The 23,249-nt window shown below is 41.0% G+C and overlaps 1 protein-coding gene across 4 annotated transcripts in view; it reads left to right on the forward strand.

The window, feature by feature from the left end:
• Positions 1-23,249, forward strand: part of PDE3A (phosphodiesterase 3A) — a 274,755-nt gene that overhangs the window by 163,665 nt on the left and 87,841 nt on the right. For all 4 annotated transcript variants that reach the window (XM_075758081.1, XM_075758070.1, XM_075758061.1 and 1 more), the window contains exon 2: positions 4,381-4,431. In XM_075758081.1, the coding sequence (XP_075614196.1) occupies positions 4,384-4,431 (48 nt within the window). In that variant the 5' untranslated portion in view covers positions 4,381-4,383. The remainder of the gene's footprint in view (positions 1-4,380; positions 4,432-23,249) is intronic.

Below are 23,249 nucleotides of genomic sequence, written 5' to 3' on the forward strand. Positions count from 1 at the left end.
TCGGCTGCTAAGTGTTTGACTCCCAGTCACAGATGGGGCAGAGGTGCAATTTCTCTAGCATTCCTGTGTTTTGCTTTGTGCTCGCCTTTCGTTTATTCACTAGAAGAGAGCAGGGCTCTCTAATGTTCACTGTAATGAAAACATAGTGCCCAGCCATGGTCTGAAATCTTTAAAGTCCAAGGAAAGAAGCCAGTGAGTTGGGGCAAGATCCTGACACGTGCATTTGGGCTTATGTGATCCTGCTTCAGTTTGTTTGAATCCCGTTTGCTAGCTTTCATGAGTTATGGCTGATTTAGCTCACCTTTGTCGTCACCATCTAATTATTTTTATAACTGTAAAAGTGTTGTGTATATGTAAATATATATCTAAATAAAATTCCAGAGTAGTAGACTGTAATCTGAACAGAATTAGAATAGGCTCTGAATTGATTTAAAGTCTTTTATTAAACGCTGAGTATAACTGCTTCATTGGTCCTTTTAAGTACTTACTATGAAAAGATCTGCTCATTTCCTCTAATGAAACTGCGCTGATCATTGTATTTGGTTAAATAAAAAAAACCAACCCTGCGGTTTCAAAATGCTGTTGCATTCTGCTACTGAGGACTGCCTCCCCTTCCTAAGAATATACATGGGACCGCTCAGATTCTAAATGTTGGGGGGGGGTTTCCCACTTGTGTCCATTTGCGGAGATCCTTATAATTAGATTATGCCTTTTCTATTTCTGTGAGTTGTTTTTCGGGCTGGATTTGTCGTGGGGTTTCTTTTTCAGCCATGGTATAGTTAGCAGTATTGCTGGTTCAGGGGTGCCAAAATCAAAAACCTAGGCCAGAAAAGATAATTTAAGGGAAAAACAAGACCTAGAAACAGCTAAAAAGGTTTGAATTGTCATTCTTTACTTTCTGTGTTTTTATTTATTTAGATCTTTTACGATATGTGTGGGTCACATTTTCCTGCGTTTCTTTAATATTAAGGAGGCTTAGAATAACGGTTTATGAGTTTTAATGAAAGTTGAGATTATTATGTAATCACATGCTGGCGTTTTAATTAAATTACCAAATAGGAGAAGAATGGCATTTAAAGAGGTGAGAGCTGATTATGCTAATTTTTAAATGCCTTTGTTCTACTTTGGCATGGGTATCTCAGATACCTAATGCAGACAGTCCCTTATACCATTCTTTACTCCTTTGCAGGTATCATTGCATTAGTGAGCATCTGGTTTACATTTAAAATTTGATTTTACAACCACAAGGCCTAGAGACTTCATAGCGTTTATAGGAAAACCCTGAGTTTTAGAGCACAGGCTACCACCCTACATGTTCAGAGCGAGCTAGTCTCGTTTCACTTCTCTTTTTCTCTCTGTGACTGTGATTTTGGTATTAGGGTCTTCTGAATTCTCGCCTCCTCTTCCATTCACGGTCCTCACACTCAGCTGGGCTGAGGGAGGCTCTTTTGCCTGGAGACCTGTTAGTCAATTAGTAGGGTAGAGCGAGCCAGTCGGCTTTCACGAAGCCCATGTTTTTGTGCATTCTTGAACATGCAAGAGTTGTCCTTGTTGCTGAAAGCTGCCTTCATCTTTAAGTGTTAAAACTGTCAGAGCTGGGTTTCCAGGACAGTTTTAGATGAAATGTAAAGTAAATACTTTCCTTCTGAGAAAGACTGCACGCATATAAGCCGTGTGGGAGCTTGATTTTGGTTTTATCCCTCCTTTGCTGCTGCTGGTACGCTCAGCCTCCGCAGCCTGGTCAGGAAGAATGAAAAAGAAAAGTAATTGGATGGTGTGAGGCTGTTTACCATCACTCTGGACCAAGTTGATTCATAATAATTTTTAGAGAAGGTGGTGCGGTCTAGAACAAACCCTTCTGTTAGTGATAAACATAAATCTCTCTACTTCCAAATGCATTTTTGTATCTGTATCTCTTTTTTTCATGCAAGCACCAATTAAACAACTTTTTTTTCCTATTTTCTGATTTCAGAAGATTGACTCAGACTCAAGTGGATTTATGCATACTCTCTATATTTCTGAGTGTGTTTTTTAAATACTGTTTTCTTCATCTTTTGATTTCTATAACGCTTGTGGAAATTGTGATTTCCAAGTAGCCCAATAGATCAGGCATACTTGCTTTCCTCCTTTTCCTTTTTTTTTCCCCTCCAGTGTCGTACTGCAGCACTTAGCTTCCCCATTCAAAGAATATCTTTCCCAGATTAGAAGTAACCTAGCACAGCATGGCTTGTTGAGCTAAAGTGCGTCATACCGAGGCAATCATCCCTCTGTAGGATGTTGGCCTGGCAGAGGTTTTGTTACAACTGCTCTACCTGTTTATTTGTTTTGTTTTCTGTCTTCTGTCCTAAAGCCTGAGGCCCTTTTGTAATTGTGATATACTTTTTATATCCCTTATCATGCTGGGAATCGCAGGTGGTTAGACTCATGCTAAATTAGATTTTTCTTTAGCCAAGCAAATTAAGAAAGCAGGCACCACTTCCCCACAAGGCATAGGGAGTGAGGAGTTAAAATTGAAGAGGTTTTCTTGGTCCAGAGTAGCAGGAGCCAGGGAGGAAGCACAAGTATGAGGGTTTTGGCAGAGGTTCTGTGAAGCACATAACCTTTGGTAGAGGCATCTCTTGGTAGCATTTGCATGCCGGTTATTTACTGAGAGGCCAGCTTTCATAAACATCAAAGCTCGGTTTCATACAGTAATGAGCAAACATAACAGTATGGAGAAACAAACAGGGAAACCTGGCACAGCCAGTGTTTCCACCAACAGTATATGGAAAAAGGAAATGATTACAGTAAAAGGAGGGGGTCAGTCATGTGTCTGTATCAGGTAAAAAAAAATGGTGTGACATTTCTGATCTTTGATGCCTGTCTGCCTGTGAGGTTTGTCTCCAATTATTACTTACAGTTACCTACCCCTATAAATTAAAGGAAGGGGCCCTTGGAGAAGGAAAGGATAAGTAGGAACAGTTGATGGAGAAGATAATTTTTTCATACGAGACGTGTGTGGCTTTCCTCATTTTTCAAAGTAGTTTTAATCTCTTGTCCTGGGATGAGCGTTTCAAAGGCATGTTCTGCAATAAGCATAGGTTATAAATCTCGTTGCCTTCCTCTGACCTGGGAGAAGGCATTTCCTTTGGGAAAGAATGTTGGGGAAAAAAGAGCAAGAAAATGTTCGTGACTGTATGTCGTCACGTGTCACGTTAACCCTCCTATCTTTCATTCACATATTTTTATATTTACTTTAAGCTGTGCTTGTGTGAGTAAGAAAAAGCATTACCCAGAAGAGATCCCTGAGTAGCTGTAAAAAAAGCCAGCTCCCAGGCTGGAACACATGCTGGCTGAGCACTTAGAGGCAGGATTAGCAGCGGCAGCCGCCTTGTGTGCTGCACAGCTTGGGCTCCACCAGAGCCGTGCCTGGGCATTCCCTGGAGCTTTCCAGGGCTTCTTAGGCAGGTGCAAGGATAGCTTTATTGCCAGCAGGTCACATTTGCCTGTAATCTTCAGATACATAAAGCAGTAATAAAGCCTACTGGGTATTCTCTCTCCTCTTTTTTTGTCCCCCACCATGACACACAATTTGCACACAGCAACTCTTTCCATGTATGTTGCTTAAAGAAAGAGAGTGTGCAGCTGTGTTAGCATACAGTTATGAAGTACAGTAGAAAAAAAGATTGAGAAGACAATTTATTTTTCTGGAGTCCATCTGTACCATCCAATGTCTGACTGCTGGTCTCACAACACCATCTTCTGTAGAGTTGCACAGAAGATTAGAGAGCTGAATTTGGGCTATAGTTAATGCTTGCCTTCTTTTTAACTTGAGGAGCTGTATACCATCACAAATCTTAATTTCCACAAGAACCCATCATATCTAAACTCTCTCTCTTTGCTTTCCTCTGCAATGTAATGCCCCCACCTGTTTTCCTTTAGAGGGCATACCTCTACTTTTTTATTACATTGAGAATAATTCAGTGATGAGACAGAATTAACGCTGTTGTAAACTTTCATGCCTGGTATGAAACATGTATTGCTATTAATCAAATGTCCCCTGGTTTTGGTAATCTCCTTGTTGATATATTAGCTCTCTTTTTGTCCGATCAGTATTAAACATTTGGCTAAAGCTGAATCCATGGCAGTGTGAATTTTATTGGCATGAGCAGTGTTGTGATGCTAGATGTGTTTTGGCCCTGAATGTAAAGGTACAAAGTTATAGTAACAACTCCCAAGTCTTCTCACCCTCGTTATGAAGCTAAAAGCTGCGTGAAATAAATCATAAAAGCAAACCTGTTTTCTCAAAGAAAATGTGTAATGGATATAAAAGTGTGAATGTTTCAGTTAAAGCTAATGAGTGCAATTTTTCACTTACTGGTGCTTTTCTTTGTTTTTCAGCTCATGGGGCATTCTGAATGGGATCACAAACGAGGACCCAGAGGCTCACAGGTCAGTTGCTCAGTATTTTGTGTTTGATTTTGGCTTTTTGTAAGTTTGAGGTGTTCAAGCAAGTTTTCCATCTGAGATTGGCAAAGTTGTTAATTTTGTTAATATTTGCAAGATTGAATAAATGGAAAAAAACAGAAAACCATGACAGCCCTCGTTAATATAATTTTTGAACTGTAATCCAAACAGTTGATCCAGACAGAGCTGAGTCATGCAACAGAAAGTTTCTTTCAGTAGCAGAAAGATGGATTAGATGTATTGATAAAGCATTTCTTACTCAGCTGTCTCCATCAGGAGATCAGACTGCAATTTCAAATAATGCATATATGGGGTTTTGGTGTTGGTTTGTTGTTTTGTTTTTTTTTTTAAAACCTGACAAACTTATAAAACTTGGATGGCCCTCTCACCTTGTTCAATGATAAAGGGATCAGTGGTATTAGAACTGTGCAGGGAGGTGCTAGAAAGCCACGTGTAACTACTGGTTTGCTTTTGACACATCACTGAAAGGAAGCTATGCTAGTAGTGTTAATGGCATCATGCTGATACATTTTCAAATTATCTATAGAATTACAGTTGCTACAAATAAGATATTGCTGCCAATATTGAAGTTCAGGAATTTTTCTGCTTGGGTAAAGCAATCTTTCCTGTCCGATGTTGAAATTATATAAATACATTATTAAGGCTTTGGTATTTTGGAATTGCTTTTCCTTCAGGTAAAGAATTTTTATATGACTATGAACATCTATGTCTAAATCTCTAATAAACAGGATCTGCTGCTGTGGGACTATGTGTTTGCAAGCTTAATCTCAGTAGGGCAGTTCCTAGCCTAACCTTCATAATGCCCCTTGTAAAAGTCACTGGAGTACCTGCCTTTTTAATGATAAAATTTCATATGTTAATCAGGAAGCTGCTACTTATTTTAATACACAATATTTACTATTCAAATTGCAAAATTAATTTACTAAGTTTTTCTTCTTTGCCCTTACTGTTGTAGAATTCTACATTTTTTTTCTGGAATTTTCTGAGCTTCTGTCTTGCGTCTCATTTCAAAACCATCTACAAAATTGTGGGAAATTTGGTATTTCATTAAACAGTTTTAGATGGCTTGCAGATCCGATTTTTTCAGATGACAGTCTGTCATTTCAAAAAAAGATTAAAAAAAAAAAAAAAACAACAGTAGGTAAGGTAGTTTTCAGTGGAAACTGAGGAATTCCAGAAACTAGGGAAATCCTATCCCACCGGGTGAGACCTGCTCAACATGTAATCTCTCTTGCCTCATCTGATGTGCTAGTTGATCATGTTGTGCTCTTCTGGTCCAAAGAGTGGAAGGTAAATTGGACTCCTCCAACTACTGTTGAGAGGAGGCAGTCACTTGAAGGACTCTTCCGGTGTCTAAGACTTCTTAAACTTTTCTAGCATTATTGCAAACCTCCATCTAATTTTTGTATGCATGTGAAAATGTCAGTAACCTTTTATATGCTCTGAACCATGCCCTGCAAGTCCTAATGTTTTGCCTATGGCAGCAAAATATTTAGAGACTGCTGACTGGAGTGCGTCTGAAGTCTGTGCTGGTGTTGCATCAGAGACGGAGCCCTAAGTCCTGTCTAATTCCTCATACCCAATACATCCTGTTGGCTGTGTGCCTCCATGCTTGAAGGATTTTTTTGTTGGCGGCTAGACATTTTTGAAGGTTTTGAAGCTAGCCAATAAGAAATGTTAGAGAAAGGGATTTAGGTGGAAGGTAAGTGGCATCAATCTGGTCCAAATAGATTTTTAAATTCAAAGGTAAGACAGATCAAGTTGACTAACAAAAATGTATCTTGCTGCAGGAAACTGGACTTGGGCTGTTTAATAGATCCCTTTTGAGTTTTCTGAAAAGGTGAACTCACAGGATGAAATAGTTGCCAAAGAATTTTTTAATTATTTGTTCTCAAGAGGCTAGGGTTTCTTCCAAGGAGGGTTCCAAAGAAATGAATATATTGCCTGATTTCTCTCTTTCTCCCCTACCCGTAAATAAGGAGGGCTTGCATGGCATGGCCTAATTTCAAAGGAAGAGGTCTTGTGGGCATTAACTCAGTTGTTGCAAATGCCTATCTGTATGGTGTGCGAGTAAAACCATTTCTTGGGTACTGTTAGGGAAGGTTGTAGTTGGGCAAGTAACTGGTTACTAAACCATATAGATGAAGTTTTCTGTTGGTTTCAGTAGAGGCTGAGAAAGAGATAATTGTGAGAAGATAACTCCATAAAAATATCCTCTATCTTTCTGACAACAATTTTGTTCCTTCCTTGTGTGATGTTTTAGGTACTCCACCACCATTTTGTATTTAAAAAAAAAAAGGGGGGGGGGGGGGGGGAGAAGTTCAGTGGAATTCTCTGCAGGTCAGCCTGCAGTTGTTTGAACCTTTTCTGAAGGATATTGTTGAATTATTAAAAATTCTAGTAAACTCTATCAGGTTTTCATGTAGAAGACTGCTGCTGATTATTTTTCTTAGGCAGAATGCCTTTTATTTTTCGAACAAAATAAGCAAAAATACTTCATCCCTGAAAGTGCATTCCTTCAAAACAGGATAAAGTCTGCATATGTAGGGTTTCCTTGACAGAGCAGTGAGGTATTTCCTTCTAAATCCATCTAAAAAGAAGTGCATCATTTTAATAATTTCATCCTGTAAGCACTCTTATTTCATTTGTGCTGTGTATAGGTGTTCTGCAAAACTTCTAGAAAGGTAATTGTTCTAAAATCTTGGAAGAACCTTGTAAAACTAACAATCAGTATGTACCACAGAAGTGTTAAAGTATCTTGAATAGGCTGGGAAAAGAAAATGACCCAAGCTCTCTGGTTACTCTGTGGTATCCTAGTGCCCAGTCACAAGAAGCAAGGAAGAAAAGTTTCATTAGGGAGAAGAAAATAAGCCTGTTATTCCACTGCAGCCTCAGACTCTCTCTTTTACATGAATCTGAAAACTTTCTTTGATAGGAATAGTGTTAAACTTAATTTAACTAGTTCCTTGAAAGGTTAAGAGAAATTTAGGAGGTTCAATTTTTGCACGTAATATGAAAGAACTGTTTTATCCTTTTGTGATTCAGTTGCATTGTTGCCAATTTGCATCCTTAATAAATGTACCCTTTCTTAAACGAGATCTTGCTTAAAAATTAGGATGAGTAGTCTGTTAGATTTACTTCTCCTGCAAATCTAACACATCAGGTGTTTAAAGATGGACTGGAAATTGCTGCGGGATCTGCCACAAGGTTGCTTATGGTGTTTTACTAGGTCTGTGGGGCTTGGGAGAAGAGTTCTCTCCTAGCCAGTGGTAGCCTGTACTGCTTGGACAAGCAGCGAGAGAAAAGGAAGGGGTTTAAACTTTTATTATGGGGAGCCATTTTTTTAGTCTTCCATGATCTTTTAATTCTTACGGAGTAAAGTGAAGAAAGTAGGAAAGATAGATCTTAGGAAGCCACCTGCGTGTGAGTGTCACTTATGAGAAAAGGAAATGAAACCACTGGTTTACCATAATATAAACTAAATTCCACATATAAACTCATAAAATTATTCTACTATTGTGGTTTAGCCCCAACAAGCAGCTAAGCAACATGCCGCCACTTGCTCACTGCACCACCACCCCACACCCCCCTTCCCCTGGTAGGATTGGGAGGGCAGTTGAAGGAAAAAGGTAAAACTCATGGGTTGGGATAAAGAGTTTAGAAAGACAGCAAAGGAAGAAGAAAATAACAACAACAATACTTATAAAAGAATATACAAGGTAGGTGATACACAGTGCAATTTGCTCACCACTCCAAAACCCGATGTTCAGCCTGTCCCTGAGCAGCAATCAAACCCTCCTCCCTGGCCAGCCCCAGAGTGAAGTTCCAAACAATTGGAGGTGACAAGTTCTCTAGATATCTGCCCATGTTCTCCCACATGCCATGCCACCAATGACTGTCCAGCCTTAGGGAGATCTTTGGGTGGTATTCTTAAAACAATTTTTTGTAACCCTAAACAGGACCTGAAACACATCCCAAGGGTATTCAAAATTCTCAAAAGCTGTTGTAACTAGCCTGAAGGAAAAGGGGAGGTGAAAGAGGAGGATAAAGAATTCCTTCTCCCCCCCCATCTTCCCCATAGAATGGGTGCAATTATTAATAAATTCAGAGAGATGTTGTCCGAAGTATGGGCACAACAGCAATGCCACATACAAACACCACCTTAACCTCATGACCAGTGATGTTATCATAGCATAAGTTGATCTTACACAGTACAGCAAAATGAGAATCCTGACCCCTCTCAGAGGTGATAAACAGCGCCGCAAGGAATACATACAGCAACTACGGGTTTACGTAACACAGCCATGTGAACAAATAAAACACCCTTGTGACCAGCAACTGTTAAACTAGTGTAATAAATGTGTATAACAACTTTAACATGCTCTGGTCAGATCTGTCATTATCTCAACCCTTTGTGCCCCACGTTGGACGCCAAAAAGGACTGTCCTGGTTTAGCCCCAGCCGGCAGCTGAGTGCCACGTGGCTGCTCGCTCCTTCCCTCCCCCAGGTGGGATGGGGAGGAGAATCAGAGGAAAAAGGTAAAACTCTTGGGTTGGGATAAGGACAGTTTACTACCACAGCAGAGGAAGAGGAAAATGATGATACTTATGAAAAAATATACAAAGCAGGTGATACACAGTGCAATTTGCTCACCACCTGGAACGTGATGCTCAGCCTGTCGCTGAGCAGTGACTCCTCCTTCCTAGCCAGCCTTCTTTATATACTGAACATGACATCATATGGTATGGAATACCACTTTGGCTGGTTTGGGTCAGCTGTCCTGGCTGTGTCCCTTCCCAGCTTCTTGTGAAAATTAACTCCATCCCAGGCAAAAACCAGGACATTTACCAAGACAAAACTCTAATTCTGTTAAGATGGATTTTTTTAAGAACTAGTAGGTTTTCTATGATATGTGTTGAAACATGAGAGGAAACTACTACAGTGAGTGTCATACTTCTTAATGACACACTTGGAAAATATATTCCTTTTCTGCATGTGGGAGTTAAATGCAACGTGATGTAGTTACAGGTAGTGATGGATGTCAAATGAAGTACACTGAGGCTTATGGGAATTTCTGTTTGCAGGAGTTTGTCTACTGATAAGCATCTGCAATTCAATAGAATGTAAATGGGACAAGTAAACAGTTGTCTTTACAATATATCTTGCTACTGACTTCCATACCAACACCACACTCATTTTCTTATAGGTTACACATACATACATGTATATGTATGTATCTTGTAGGATTTCTTTTCTTTTAGAATAATTATACTATTAAGGCTACGGTAATTAGAGTGAATTATAGGTTGCCTTACAAAGAGCGATGAGTTCCTGGCCACCTACTTCTTTCCCCCCTCCCCACCCCCCCTTTTTTTTTTGTCATCTCTGAAGATAACACTTCCTGCTGTGAATGGTTCATGCAGACAACTTGCACTCTGGATTTTAAATTATTCAGAAAGTGCAAAGTGAATTTCATTATGTTTCATGCTTAATTTTTAAAATTAATACAGGTTAGGATTTAGGCATGGAACTTCGAAATTGAGTTGCAAGTTAAAGAAATTCCTACATGTTTAGGAATGTTTAACCCACCTAAAGAAATCTCTCTCAAATATACACCTGCAGTTTGTAAAAATGACATCATCTCTCTGATTTGAAGGGAAAATATTCCTACCCCTTTCTAATATGGGTACATGCTACAAGAAGATGTGACTAGCAGAATTCATCCTTGGCATATTATCCCTCTGCATAAAAAATATGCTAACTGTATTTTAGTTATTCTACTAAAACATGATACTTCTAAGATATTTCAGGTGGGACCCACGGCACGCTTTGTGCACACGTTTCTATGAGGAACCTAGATTGTGTGGGAGTTATTTGTTTCTCTGTCATGAAGACTTGTTTGGCTTGCTGAAGATGTAGGCGTAGCCGCAGGAGTCAGTGGAATTGAGCGATCATTCCTCCAACATTATAAAAGGATGATAACCGGGAGAGAAACACAGAGGTCCAGTGTTTTTAATTCTCTTTAAATATAAAAGCACTCAATTATATATCTGAGGTGCTGCATTTTACCCCTCCAGTTCCTAAGCAACAGCTATTTTCAGATTGAGTGCGTCTGGTGTTGTCTACCTACTTCATGCTTTTGTGAGGTAATTCGTCAGTGAAAGCTAGGCTTTTCAGTATCTCGCCCGATTCCCTTTGTTGTGGCACTATCAGGAGACGGATGCTTTAGAGAAACGGGAGAAGCTTGTCTGTAACCGGTCTCAACCTTACAGCTTGCAAAAACTTGTGTACGTCGGGGAGCTCTGCCGTCTACAGCAATGAAGCACAGGAGTCAGAAATAAGGTTCTTGACACTGGTCTGAGAGCAGCCTTTTTCTCACGTGTGGGAAAAACCTCTAGAGCAGATTCAAAATCATGAGCCGGAAATCTCTGTACTTGCTGAAGCGTAGATGGGAGTCGATTCCCGCTACTGACCAGGTACTGTGCTCTGGTGAATCTGTCGTGTCACTGTCTTCCCCTGCAATGCCACTGTAAAGAGATTTATGGTGATTTAATGGTGGTGGTTGGGGTCCTCTGCATACAGTGAGAACCAGCTGATCATTGCTTGTTGTTTCCATGTTGAATAGTGCAAAATGTCGGTAAAGCTGATTTTGCAAAAGCATGTGATTGTGAATGTGGAGGTGCCATGACAGACCAGTAATGCAGACTTAAGTAACCGATAGAATCTCCCTGTCTCAAAAATGAGACCTTTCTAAAGGTTTTAGGACTATTTTAAAGTGAGTGGCTAAGGAAAAGTGTAGTCTACTGCTGATGGGTTCCTCGGTGCATGTCTTTGTTGCATTTTATATCTTACATGTGTGTATGTATGTATGAAATCACTGATTACAAGTACATACAATGCATTGGCAGAACCTCAGCTTTTTTCACCATCATCTTGGTTGATGCATCTTTTCAAGTATGTTAACAAGGCTGAGAGTAAAGCAGATGTAAATGATATAGACCAGATGTAGCATAAAAATTGTGGGATGCTGTTTGGAGGAAGGGTCGTCACTGTAAGTAGGACTAAGATGTGATGAATGGGAGTACAAGTAGTACATTTCCTGCTTCTTGCTCCAGGCACTCCAGGGTTCTGTGAATTTTTTTTCAATATCTTACTTGGGATGTAAAGACACTAAAAGAAATAATTCTAGAAATGATATTGAAAGGAAAGTGGACGTAGGAGCTTATTACATGTTCCAACTCAGTTTTCTCTTTATAAAGCAGTTGACTATGAAGGGATGCCTTTGTCAATGGGAAAGAGGCAATTCAGGAGAAATTTCTTCAACAGAAAGAAGGATGGACTACAGAAATACTTCCCAGTGTTTGAGGAGGGTCCTCCTGTACCCTTTTCATTGAGAGGGGGAAGGGAAGGGCAGATTAGATGACATATTTTATGGACTTGTAGATGTTTAAAACCAGATTGGACCACTGTGAACATCTAGAGATCTCAGACATACTAGTCAAAAAATACCATGCTGTTACATCCTGTCACATCGGGCCTATGTTTTCTTGTTAAATAACAATGTATCTTATATATATGTATATCAAGTCCTAATTTAAAAGCTTTAAGTGAATAGTAATCCACCATATTCTCTGATGAAGTTTTTGTATTTTTAATATGTTGTCTTTTTTAACATAATGCCTTCTCATTTGACTTTTTCTAATTTAAATCTCCTACCATATTAGTTTGCTACACTTATGTATGCCAAATTTAAACAGCTCTCTTTCAGAAAAATCTTTTTTCCTGAACAGATACCTAGATTACCTAGATTATTCTTTTCCTTTTTCTATCATTTAAACTAGCTGAAATACTAAATTTCAAAAGAATCAGATTCTCTGGTAATTTGCAATAAAAAATTCACAATAAAAATAATAAGGCATTGTTGATGAATACAATTTCATTGTTTTGAAATAGAATTGAATTGATTCAGTTCAATCAGGCATTCTTAAATCTCCTGGTAAAAGAGGGGTAAAGAAATGCTCTGTTACGAAGTGGGTCATTTGTCATCTTGTTTCTGTTAAAAAGATGTAGGGAGACTAGTGTCGTTCAAAGGCAAGCTGTATTTCAGCCTCTTGGCTTCCTTCCTCTGACATAAATGCAGATCCTTGGCTTATTATGAACAAATATTTGACCAGTAAGGGATCCCTGGTTTTGCATTTAGATTGCTAATCAGTTCGCTTTTCCAGTGCTGGCTTTTCCTTTTAATCACTCTATCCCTCAGTATGTTGCATTGCATCATACTGTGTTACGGCATGATGTATCTGGGAAAAATAAGTATTCCTTACCTAGGTATGAGGTGTGCTTGGCTGCACTGAGCTGTGTATCCTTTCCATCATCAGCCCCTCAATGCCTTTGGAGGGTTTTAAAAGAGAAAAGTAAATTTCCCTGACCAATCTACCACTTTGGGAGAAGTGAGACTCTGTAAGCGATGCACGTAGATGGAGTTAACTTGAGCATTGTGTAAATCTGTAAGGATTGTTTGCAGGTGAACTAAGGGAGGGAAGATGATGTTCAGCTTCCAACACATAGATATTTCTCTGGCTGTTCCTACTGCTCCTGACGCTGGGTGGCACAGGTGGGGGTGCTTTGCTTGTTCTCCCCCTTGCTCAATAGTGCCTCATAGGAAAATGTGGTTACTCTGCAAGATGACAACCACAAAGAGACACCTTCTTAAGCATTTCAGGCTGATCCTGTTCGTAGGATCATATAAAAATAATAGGTCTGCCTTTTGGTGCAAATTCATTATTTAGTCCTTAAAGGGATGCAGTAGCTTACGATGTTCTAGGTGAACCTTGAGGAAAGGGTATTATATTTTGATAGTAAGTAGTAACATTGTAGGTTATTTCTCTGTTCAGAGGATATGAAAGATATTTATGTTAACAAATGACAAAACCTCTCCAAACTGGTTTACTGTATTACTGCTTTTTTTCTTTTTCTTTTTTTTAATTTTTTTTTTAAGATTAAAGGAAGAAAATAAAATGGAATTCTGAAAGTGGGAATTTTGGCTTGATCTTGTTTCTAGTTTAAAATAATATAGCAGGTCTGACTTTTAAGGACATGGAAGCTGTAAGTCCACAGTGAAGTCTGATACTATATTTGAACATATTCTGTGTCTTTTAAAAGTCATTAAGTGCTTTTTATTCCTCATCTTACATACTTTACATCAAATTGAATGAAACCCACAACCACAAGCAGGCTGAGAAGTAGAGGTGAATTAAAAACAAGAGTAGTTACGATGGCTATAGACAATCTTGTTGGGGGGGGGGTGTAGTTTTTGTGGGTTTTTTTGAGGGGGAGGAGGGTACTGTATAATTTTTTGATCTTTTGAGCATTATTTATGCTCACAGACACCACAGCACATAATTTTCCATGGTTTCTGGGGTCTGGTATGACAAGGGAATTTTTTGGTTGTTTGTTGGCTTTTTGTGTGTGAAAGAGTAAGAAAGGTGGGTTTGAGTGTGAACCCTAAATTAGATCTTTTTGATTTTGGTTGATGAGAAATGTCTTACCTAGCTATACATTTTTATATGTGGGAGAGCCTGATCCTGTGGGTCTTTTGCATGGGTAAATTTAAGCAAAATGGTGATGAATTATACATTATGTATTAGCCTCTATTCAACAAACTGTAGTACCTCTTAGGGCTTGAATCTAGAATGTCTTTCTGTCTTTCAGTAGTTTCAGAAGGAACTACCTTTATATATCTAAGGAAAGAATTTATAAATGCTTTTCTTTCTTGTCCATCCAGCAGTTTGGATTGCCTGAAAGTCTTTCTTGAAGTTTCAATACAGGTTTGGGGGGGAATTCTCTGTTGGTTTCATTTGTTGTATGTGCCTGAGGATCTTGTTTCTTGGACTGATCCTAATTTTTTATTCCTGATAGCTACAACTGAGAATGATTTCACGGAATGGATATGCATTTAAAATGTTTTGGTAACCAAATGAGCCACAGGTGATGAGGTGTTAAATATTTTCTCTAATGATGTTGAGTATTTCCGTCTGCCTGGAATTCCCTGTAGATTTCATGAGCCATAGTCTTTGAACGTAAGCTGTATTTGATAGCAGTTCTAAGACAGAAAAAATCTTCATACATTAGCCTGTGATGTAAACTTCTAATTGTTTCATTGATGACTGTGAATTTAAAAACAGGAGCTAGATTTATATAACAATATAAAAGCCAAATAACCCAATACTTGATATACAGCTTTATATAGGTATAGATTGTTCAAAGGAATGTACTGTGCAGGCAAACAAGTCCATTAGTAATAGTTCTTTAGCTAGAAATGCATGCTTATAGCATTTAGATTTTGATGGATTTGTGTAAATCCCATGAAGTGATGCCTCTCTTACCTGCCAGGGATTTACAGCACAGCTATGCCTAAGGCAGTTTGCATGTATGCCGCAATATCCTGTTCCTTACCACTGATCTGGTAGACAGGAGAAGCTCCCATAGCCTACAACCTATGCAGGGTGCTAAACAGCAAATAAAGTGATCCCAATATAATTCTGTGAAATGATAAATCCAGGGATTTTCCGAGAGAGAGCTTGATACGGTGTTACATCATGCAGACACCATATTTTCATTGTGTTCATGTATGAAGTAATTCTGATGGATTAAAGCTGCTGTGAAGAAATGGAAGAGGTTCACTTTGTCAGGATTGGGAACTGTATTTTCACTTTTTTTTTTTTTTTCTTTCTTAATTAATGGGTCGCTCAGCCACAGACTTTTTTGCTATTTGCATCTTCCCTTTCTGCTCTGAATGGTCTTCACTCGTAACCTCTACACATCTGTGAGGATGGATACATTATATCTGATATCTTTATGAGAAGGCTGGTGCTCCTGTGCTTTATTTTTCTCTCAGATGTTCATTAAATTCAGACTTTTCTTTGCTGCTGTCCAGCTGGCCCTGCATCCAGCAGCCTGACAGCAGTACGGCACTGCAGATTGTTTTCAGCCAGAACCAGTGTCACTGGGAACTTCATGCTATAGAAGCACAAGCCTCTGCAAGGCAGCAGTTCTTGCATCTCAACAGCAGGCATAAATGCATCAGTGTTCATGAAGCAGATATGTTCGTATAGGGGACAGCCTGGCTTACAAGCTGGACAGTATCAGGGACCTGGATGCAAACCTTCAGTGCAGCAAGGATTCTTGGTATGTGCCTTCTTTCTGTGCAAAGGTCATGAAGCTCTTCATAAAGATGGGGATGAAGCATTGGTTATGGGCGAGAAGGTCTCAGAGCAGTCAGTGTGGGGCTGGCTCACAGATTGCCTAAGGATTAGGAAAATGTGCAATAGAGCCATGGTCGGCTGGCACCAAGAAGCTCCTTTTCCTTTCAAGTGCCCAGTCAGTTGTACCTGGTTATTCCTTTTGCACATCCTGTGTCCCAGGTAGGCTGCAGCATGTGGTGGGAGCCATGCTTGCTGTGGCACTGCAACCACCACAGCACATGGTCTCTTTAGCAGGTTTCAGTGGCAGCAGAATAATAAAACCACACAACTGTGGAGAGGCAATGCAAGCCAAGGTAGAGGTTAATGTGCTATCTTATAGAATCATGGAATGGTTTGGGTTGGAAGGGACCTTAAAGATCACATAGTTCCAACCCCCCTGCTATTGGCAGGGACACCCTCCACTAGACCACATTGCCCAAAGCCCCATCCAAGCTGGGGGCACTTGAACACTTCCAGGGAGGGGACATCTACAACTTCTCTGGGAAACCTGTTCCAGTGCCTCACCACCCTCCTAGTGAAGAATCTTTTCCTAATATCTAATCTAAATATACTCTCCTTTGGCTTAAAGCCATCGCTTCTTGTCCTGTCACTACATGCTCTTGTAAACAGTCCCTCCCCAGATTTCTATATCATTGCATTTACTTAGAAGTGTGTGCCAGCAGCCAGTCACTGCTGCAGGAGCAGCAGTGCAAGTCACCACAGGAGCTCAGCAGAAGCCCCCAACTCCCCTTGTATCTCCAGCTTATTCAAATCCATGCACCTAGGTGTTCCAGCCTTTTCATTCATAGCTCATCTCTCCCCCCATCTTTGCATTAGAAAGGCCCATGGGGAATACATACCTGAAGCAGAGTTCCTGCTGTGACACATCACAACAGTGATCCTTGTATCTAACCCAGTCCCTCTTATTATACCTGAAAACAGTTTAAAAAAAAAAATCCTGTTAAGTATGTTTTTGGTTTTTTCCACAGTTATTCATTGTTAATAAAACCTTACATTATCCTTTCATTCAGCAGACAAGTTTTCAAAGCTTTAGTGGCAGAGCAGAGATTTGTGGAGTTTGGGATGTTATGAGAAAGAGGCCTCATGGGAGGGTTGTGGGTTGGTTAGAATATGGAGTTGGGTCTGGGGGAGGAGAGTTGCTTTTGCACAGCAGGAAAGGTGCAGAAAGCTGAGACTGGGATTAAGAAATGATCTATAAAATACTTCCTTGCTTTCTAATGCAGCAAACGGATGATGTAATGCAGAGTGCTATCTCAAAGAAATAGTCTGCCTCAGATTTCACCTTGCTTCTCTTCGAAGAGAGGAGTTGAGGTACAGGCACTAGCTGTGATTGTGGGGCCGTTTCTGTTTGTCCCCCAGGCTTTCTACCCTGCTGCTCTAATGAATGTACAGGAGGGGAATGGAGTGGTAATGAGCTTGGCACCTGAGACCACTCTTACATGCTGATGTACCACTACCACCACTCAGGAGATGACCAGAGAGGTTCTGCGGGTAGTCAGGATTGTCAGGATGTGCATTTAGGCCAGGGAGCCAATATTTCCAGAGTACAACAGAGACTAGTTTATTTCAGAAGGGTCAGCACCAGAAATATACTTGTCATCTTGCATGGCTTTGGCCAAGTAAGAGCTGAGGGCAAGTCTTGGCACTATACATCCTTCCTTGTCTACCTAGACTTTAGTAAAGCCTTTGACACTGTTTCCCACAGAATCCTCCTGGAGAAACTGGGTGCTCATGGCTTAGATGGGTGTACGCGTTGCTGGGTAAAAACCTGGATGGCCGGGCCCAAAGAGTTGTGGCGAATGGAGTTAAATCCAGTTGGCAGCTGTTCACAAGTGGTGTTCCCCAGGGCTCCCAGTTCTGCTTAGTATCTTTATCAATGATCTGGATGAGGGGATCGAGTGCACCCTCAATAAGTTGGCAGATGACATCAAGTTGTGCAGGAGCGTTGATCTGCTTGAGGGTAGGAAGGCTCTACGGAAGGGTCTGGACGGGCTGGATCGATGGGCCAAGGCCAGTTGTATGAGGTTCAACAAGGCTCAGTGCCGGGTCCTGCACTTGGGTCACAACAACCCCACGCGATGCTACAGGTTTGGGGAAGAGTGTCTGGAAAGCTGCCCGGGGACGTTGGTTGACAGCCGGCTGAATATGAGCCAGCAGTGTGCCCAGGTGGCCACGAAGGTCAACAGCATCCTGGCTTGTATCAGAAATGGTGTGGCCAGTAGGACTACAGAAGTGATCGTCCCCCTGTACTCGGCACTGGTGAGGCCGCACCTCAAGTACTGTGTTCAGTTTTGGACCCCTCACTACAAGAAAGACATTGAGGTGCTGGAGCACGTCCAAAGAAGGGCAACAAAGCTAATGCAGGGTCTGGAGAACAGATCTTATGAGGAGCAGCTGGGGGAACTGGGGTTGTTTAGCCTGGAGAAAAGGAGGCTGAGGGGACATCTTCTTGCTCTCTACGGCCACCTGAAAGGAGCTTGTAGCCAGGTGGGTATTGGTCTCTTCTCCCAAGTAACAAGTGATAGGACAAGAGGAAATGGTCTCAAGTTGCACCAGGGGAGGTTTAGATTGGATATCAGGAAAAATTTCTTCACCAAAAGAGTTATCAATCATTGGAACAGGCTGCCCAGTGAAGTGGTGGAGTCACCACCCCTGGAGATATTTAAAAGATGTGTAGATGTGGTGCTTAGGGACACGGTTTAGTGGTTGGACTTGGCAGTGCTGGGTTAATGGTTGCAGTTGATGATCTAAAAAGCCTTTTCCAACCAAAATGATTCTATTCTATGATTCCATGCTGGCAAATGACAATAAAATGTTCATAGTGATTCACAAGACCCTGAAGTGTGATAGAGAAATTGCACTTAGTGTTGATGCAGAGTTGTAAGAAGCTAGGAGCTGGCAGGACAAAAGGCAGGATATGTCTCACTGGCAGTTGTGACACAGATGGTGCAGGCAAACCTCCTGCAACCTCCCATATCCATCACTTCTAAGGTGGAGAAAAACTTTTTAAATGGTGTCAGCCGCTGTGTGAGTCATCTTTTCTGTCAGCTGCTCTATCCCAAAATGATTGGCAGTGGGATAGGAGGAGTGGATTGGAAGCTTGATAATGACAGCCCTCTTCTTAAGATTGTCAGTCTGTTATGTCAATATTCTTCATAGTTAAGCAGAAGCTCAACACATTTCCAGACATACTACCTTTCTTCTTGAAAATCTCTCTCTACTGTTAATCCTTCCAGGTTTGTAGTGCAAGTCTTGCTGCTAGTCAGGCAGTCCAGTTGAGTGGAACAGAACAGAAGCTTGCTGATGATACTCGACTTAAATTGTATTTTACTTTGTTCAGTGAACAAGTTCCGGTTCAGGAAAGTTGCAATTTGTAGGATCGTAGCCATGCTGCAGTTCAGTGCAGTTTGTGAAAGGAATCAGCACTGAAATGCAAACAGCAATCTGAAGTGGTATCCTGGTGAAATGATTCCTTGAAGCAGCATGTTGAGAGAATAAGCAGTTAGGAAGCATGACATTTGACTTAGTATTTTGAAAAGCAGAGGTAGTGGAAGAAGCTGATATGCTGTCTTCTTTTCCCCCTAAGCATTGCTTTAGACTGCAGAGTGCATATCTACTTCTGTGGTGCAGATATAGCTGGATTATGGTAATTGAACTGAGAGGACAAGATTGTCAACTGTTGTCATTTGGAGCAGAGCAAGTGGATCTTTTTCTCTCTGGGGTGATCACACTGCTGAAATACCCCTTTATCTCCCTGCATTTCTCTCATCATCACAGTGTATCTTTCTAGTGCAGCGGTTTTCACAATTTTTTTCACTTGTTTGTTTTCAAATCCTTGGTTTTTATACAATGTAAGTTTACAGCTGGTATTTCTCAATTGCTTCTTTGTAAATTTCTTTGAAGTAGTTCAGATGCTTATGATCTTCGTGTTAAAAAAACATCAGTTAAGAGATTTTGCTCATGCGCACTTTTGCTTTTTCAGTTTTCCGGATGCAAACTGTCAAGAAAAATGCTCAGGTGCATCAGCTATACTTACTTGTTGGGTTTAAGGGGAATTGAAATGTATTGGCGTCTGACAAAGTTGCTGGTTACCTTTAAGTACCCATAGAGAAACTTGTAGACTTTCAGAGAGTTTAATCTGCTGAAATTCAAGTTCTCTGCTTTAGCACTAGCTAAAGCCATCTGCATGTTTTAAGATTTCAAATTCTTCAAATTGCCAAAATTTGGGCATCCATATGCCAATCTCTGAAACAAAAACTACACTGAAGATGTTCTGAGTCCAGAGTGGCACACCTCAAAGAGTTTAGTAGTTAATGATGAGTAAAACAGTGTCCCTTAGTCTTCTGGAAATGGCTATGCTGGATAAAATTTTCCAAATACAGGCTGACAGTTGCAAGGGCGAACATCGGTGCAAATGTTTAAAGTTTCGCAAAAGTATAAGCAACTGAAAAAAGGGTCTTATGAAGGGAAGCGATGGCCAACATAGCAATGGGCGATGCACCTAGCTTCCTTGTAATGAAAAAAACAAAAAACAAACAAAAAACCCCACAGATTAAAATTTTGTAGCACTATGGCTTTTGTGATGACAAAAGACCAAATTTGGGCTCCTCACAACTGTTAGAGTTGTGCCAAAGGTGTTCTTTTCATTTGCAATAACATCTTAAATTTCACTTATTGCATATCTGTGTTTCAGGTATTTGTCACCTTCCTGAACAAATTGTTGAACACAATAATTTTAAATTTTTGGCTTCCTGTTTTCAGAGATGAACCCAGTTATGGAATGAACATGATTAATGTAGTTATTATTTTACTGAGCAGTGATTATGCAGTCTTCAGCCAGGATGCTTCCACTGATGTGTTAATAGCAGCATTGCTAGAGGACATGGGCTGCTCTAACCTTCCACAATGCCGTTAGTGTCAGAAGATGTCCTCAATAATGAGGACAAAGTGAACTGACTGATTTCACTCCACAATGGAAACTTTGGTTTAAAAGCATTTTTATTAATACTGTTTTAATTTTTTTCCCCCTGTGCTTTGTGTCCATACTGGGGAAGACATGTATGCTGTAATTGCTGCTCTCTGGGATAGTTTTAAAGAATAAATAAGTGAAAGTATTTCCTATTGTTCCTTCCTTACAAGAACACATGCTGAACTCGCTAGTAGCTCATTTTATGAGTTTCCCAGTGGAAAAGCTCACAGCTGATCGGCTCTGTTCTCAGCAGCAGATGTTCTTTTTCTGCTTGATTTTAGTAGTGAGCCATAATTTTGTTCTGTGTCTGATGGATCAGTGTTCAAAATTTCAAAATGAATTATTGGAGCAGCCTTCTGAGATTTTTGAATAAGCCAGAGCTGGAGTAAATCTTAAATTCAAGTCATAAAAAAGAAAATTTCATGTTGGGTTGGATTTTACAGATCAAAGGTTCATTGTGTAATGGGTCTGCATTGCTCAATTTTCAATTCCTGAATAACCTTGAATGTTACAAGAGCAATATGAATTCTTACAGTCCATAAAGGAAGTCTGGAGATTCAGACCTGAATCTAGAGTTCATAATTATTGAGTTATTGGGCTTTATGTAAAAGTAGTAAATGTAGTAAAAAAGCTACTTCTTACAGTGAATAGATGAGCCCCTAGAGAAGTAAAGGCATCACTTATTGAACTGCAAAAAGTAAAAAAAAAAAAAAAAAAAGAATTCAGAACAAAAAGGTATCTTTAATGACCTGGATGATGGACAGAGTGTGCTCCCAGCAAATGTGCAGATGATACAGAACTGGGAGGAGTGGCTGCTACACCAGATGTTTGTGCTGCCATTCAGAGGGACCTTGACAGGCTGCAGAAGTGGGCCAAGAGGAATCTTAGGAAGGTCCACAGAGGGAAACACTAAGTTCTCCCACACCTGGGGAGAATTAACTGCAGGCATCAGTACAGACTAGGGACTGACCGACTGGGGAGCACCTTAGCAGAGAAGGATCTTGGGGGTCCCGGTGGACGCTAGGTTGAACATTGGCCAGCAATGTGTCCTTGTGGCAAAGAAAGCCAACAATATCCTGGACTGCATTGGGCAGAGCATTGCCAGCAGCTTGAGAGAGGTGATCCTTCTCCTCAGCTCAGCACTGGTGAGACGCATCTGGAGTGCTGGGTACAGGTCTGTGCTTCCCAGTACAAGAGAAAGACAGAAATACTTGAGTGTGTCCAACAAAAGGCCACAAAGGTGATTGAGGGACTGAAGCATCTGAGATATGAGGAGATGCTTACAGAGCTGGGACAGTTCAGCATGGAAAAGGGAAGGCTCAGGGGGATCTTATCAATATGTATAAATACTTGATGGGATTGTAAAGGAGATGGAGTGAAACTCTTCTCCGTTGTGCCCAGTGACTGGACAAGAGGCAATGGGTACAAAAAGGAATACAGGAATTCCCACTTAAAAATAAGAAAGAACTTGTTCACTGTGAGGGTGACCGAGCTCTGTTACCTGGAGAGGTTGTGGAGCCTTCATCGTAGGAGATATTCAAAACCCAGCTGGATAGAGTCCTGAGCAACTGGCTTTAACTTACACTGCTTTGATCAGGGGAGTTGGACTGGATGATCTCCAGAGGTCCCTTCCTACCCTCAACCCTTCTGTGGTTCTGTGTTCTGTGTTGTCATGAAGATAGGCTTCCATGAGGCATTGTTTTTTTCCCCTAAACTACAGGAAGCTTTATGTCCACTAAATTTAGCAGCCCATTTTTAAGAAGGGTAAAAAGGAAGACCCAGGGAACTACAGGCCAGTCAGTCTCACCTCTGTGCCTGGCAAGATCATGGAGCAGCCCCTCCTGGAGACTATGCTCAGGCACATGGAAAATAAGGAGGTGATTGGTGACAGCCAACACGGCTTCACAAAGGGCAAATAGTGCCTGACAAGCTTGGTGGCCTTCTATGATGGGGTTACAGCGTCCGTGGACAAGGGAAGGGCAACTGATGTCATCTACCTGGACTTGTGCAAGGCATTTGACACTGTCCAGCATGACATCCTTGTCTCTAAATTGGAGAGACATGGGTTCGAGGGATGGACCACTCGGTGGATAAGGAATTGGCTGGGTGGTCGCACTCAAAGAGTTGTGGTCAATGGCTCAATGTCCAAGTGGAGAACAGTGACGAGTGGTGTTCCTCAGGGGTCGGTACTGGGACCGGCACTGTTTAACATCTTTGTTGGCGACATGGACAGTGGGATTGAGTGCACCCTCAGCAAGTTTGCTGACGACACCAAGCTGTGTGGTGTGGTCGACATGCTGGAGGGAAGGGATGCCATCCAGAGGGATCTGGACAGGCTGGAGAGGTGGGCCTGTGCGAACCGCATGAAGTGCAGCAAGGCCAAGTGTAAGGCCCTGCATGTGGGTCGGCACAATCCCAAGCACGACTATAGGCTGGGTGAGGAATGGATTGAAAGCAGCCCCGAGGAGAAGGACTTGGGGGTATTGATTGATGAGAAGCTCAACATGAGCCAGCACTGTGCGCTTGCAGCCCAGAAAGCCAACTGTGTC

The sequence above is a fragment of the Balearica regulorum genome, chromosome 1, assembly GCF_011004875.1.
Source record: "Balearica regulorum gibbericeps isolate bBalReg1 chromosome 1, bBalReg1.pri, whole genome shotgun sequence".
Classification (NCBI taxonomy): domain Eukaryota; kingdom Metazoa; phylum Chordata; class Aves; order Gruiformes; family Gruidae; genus Balearica; species Balearica regulorum.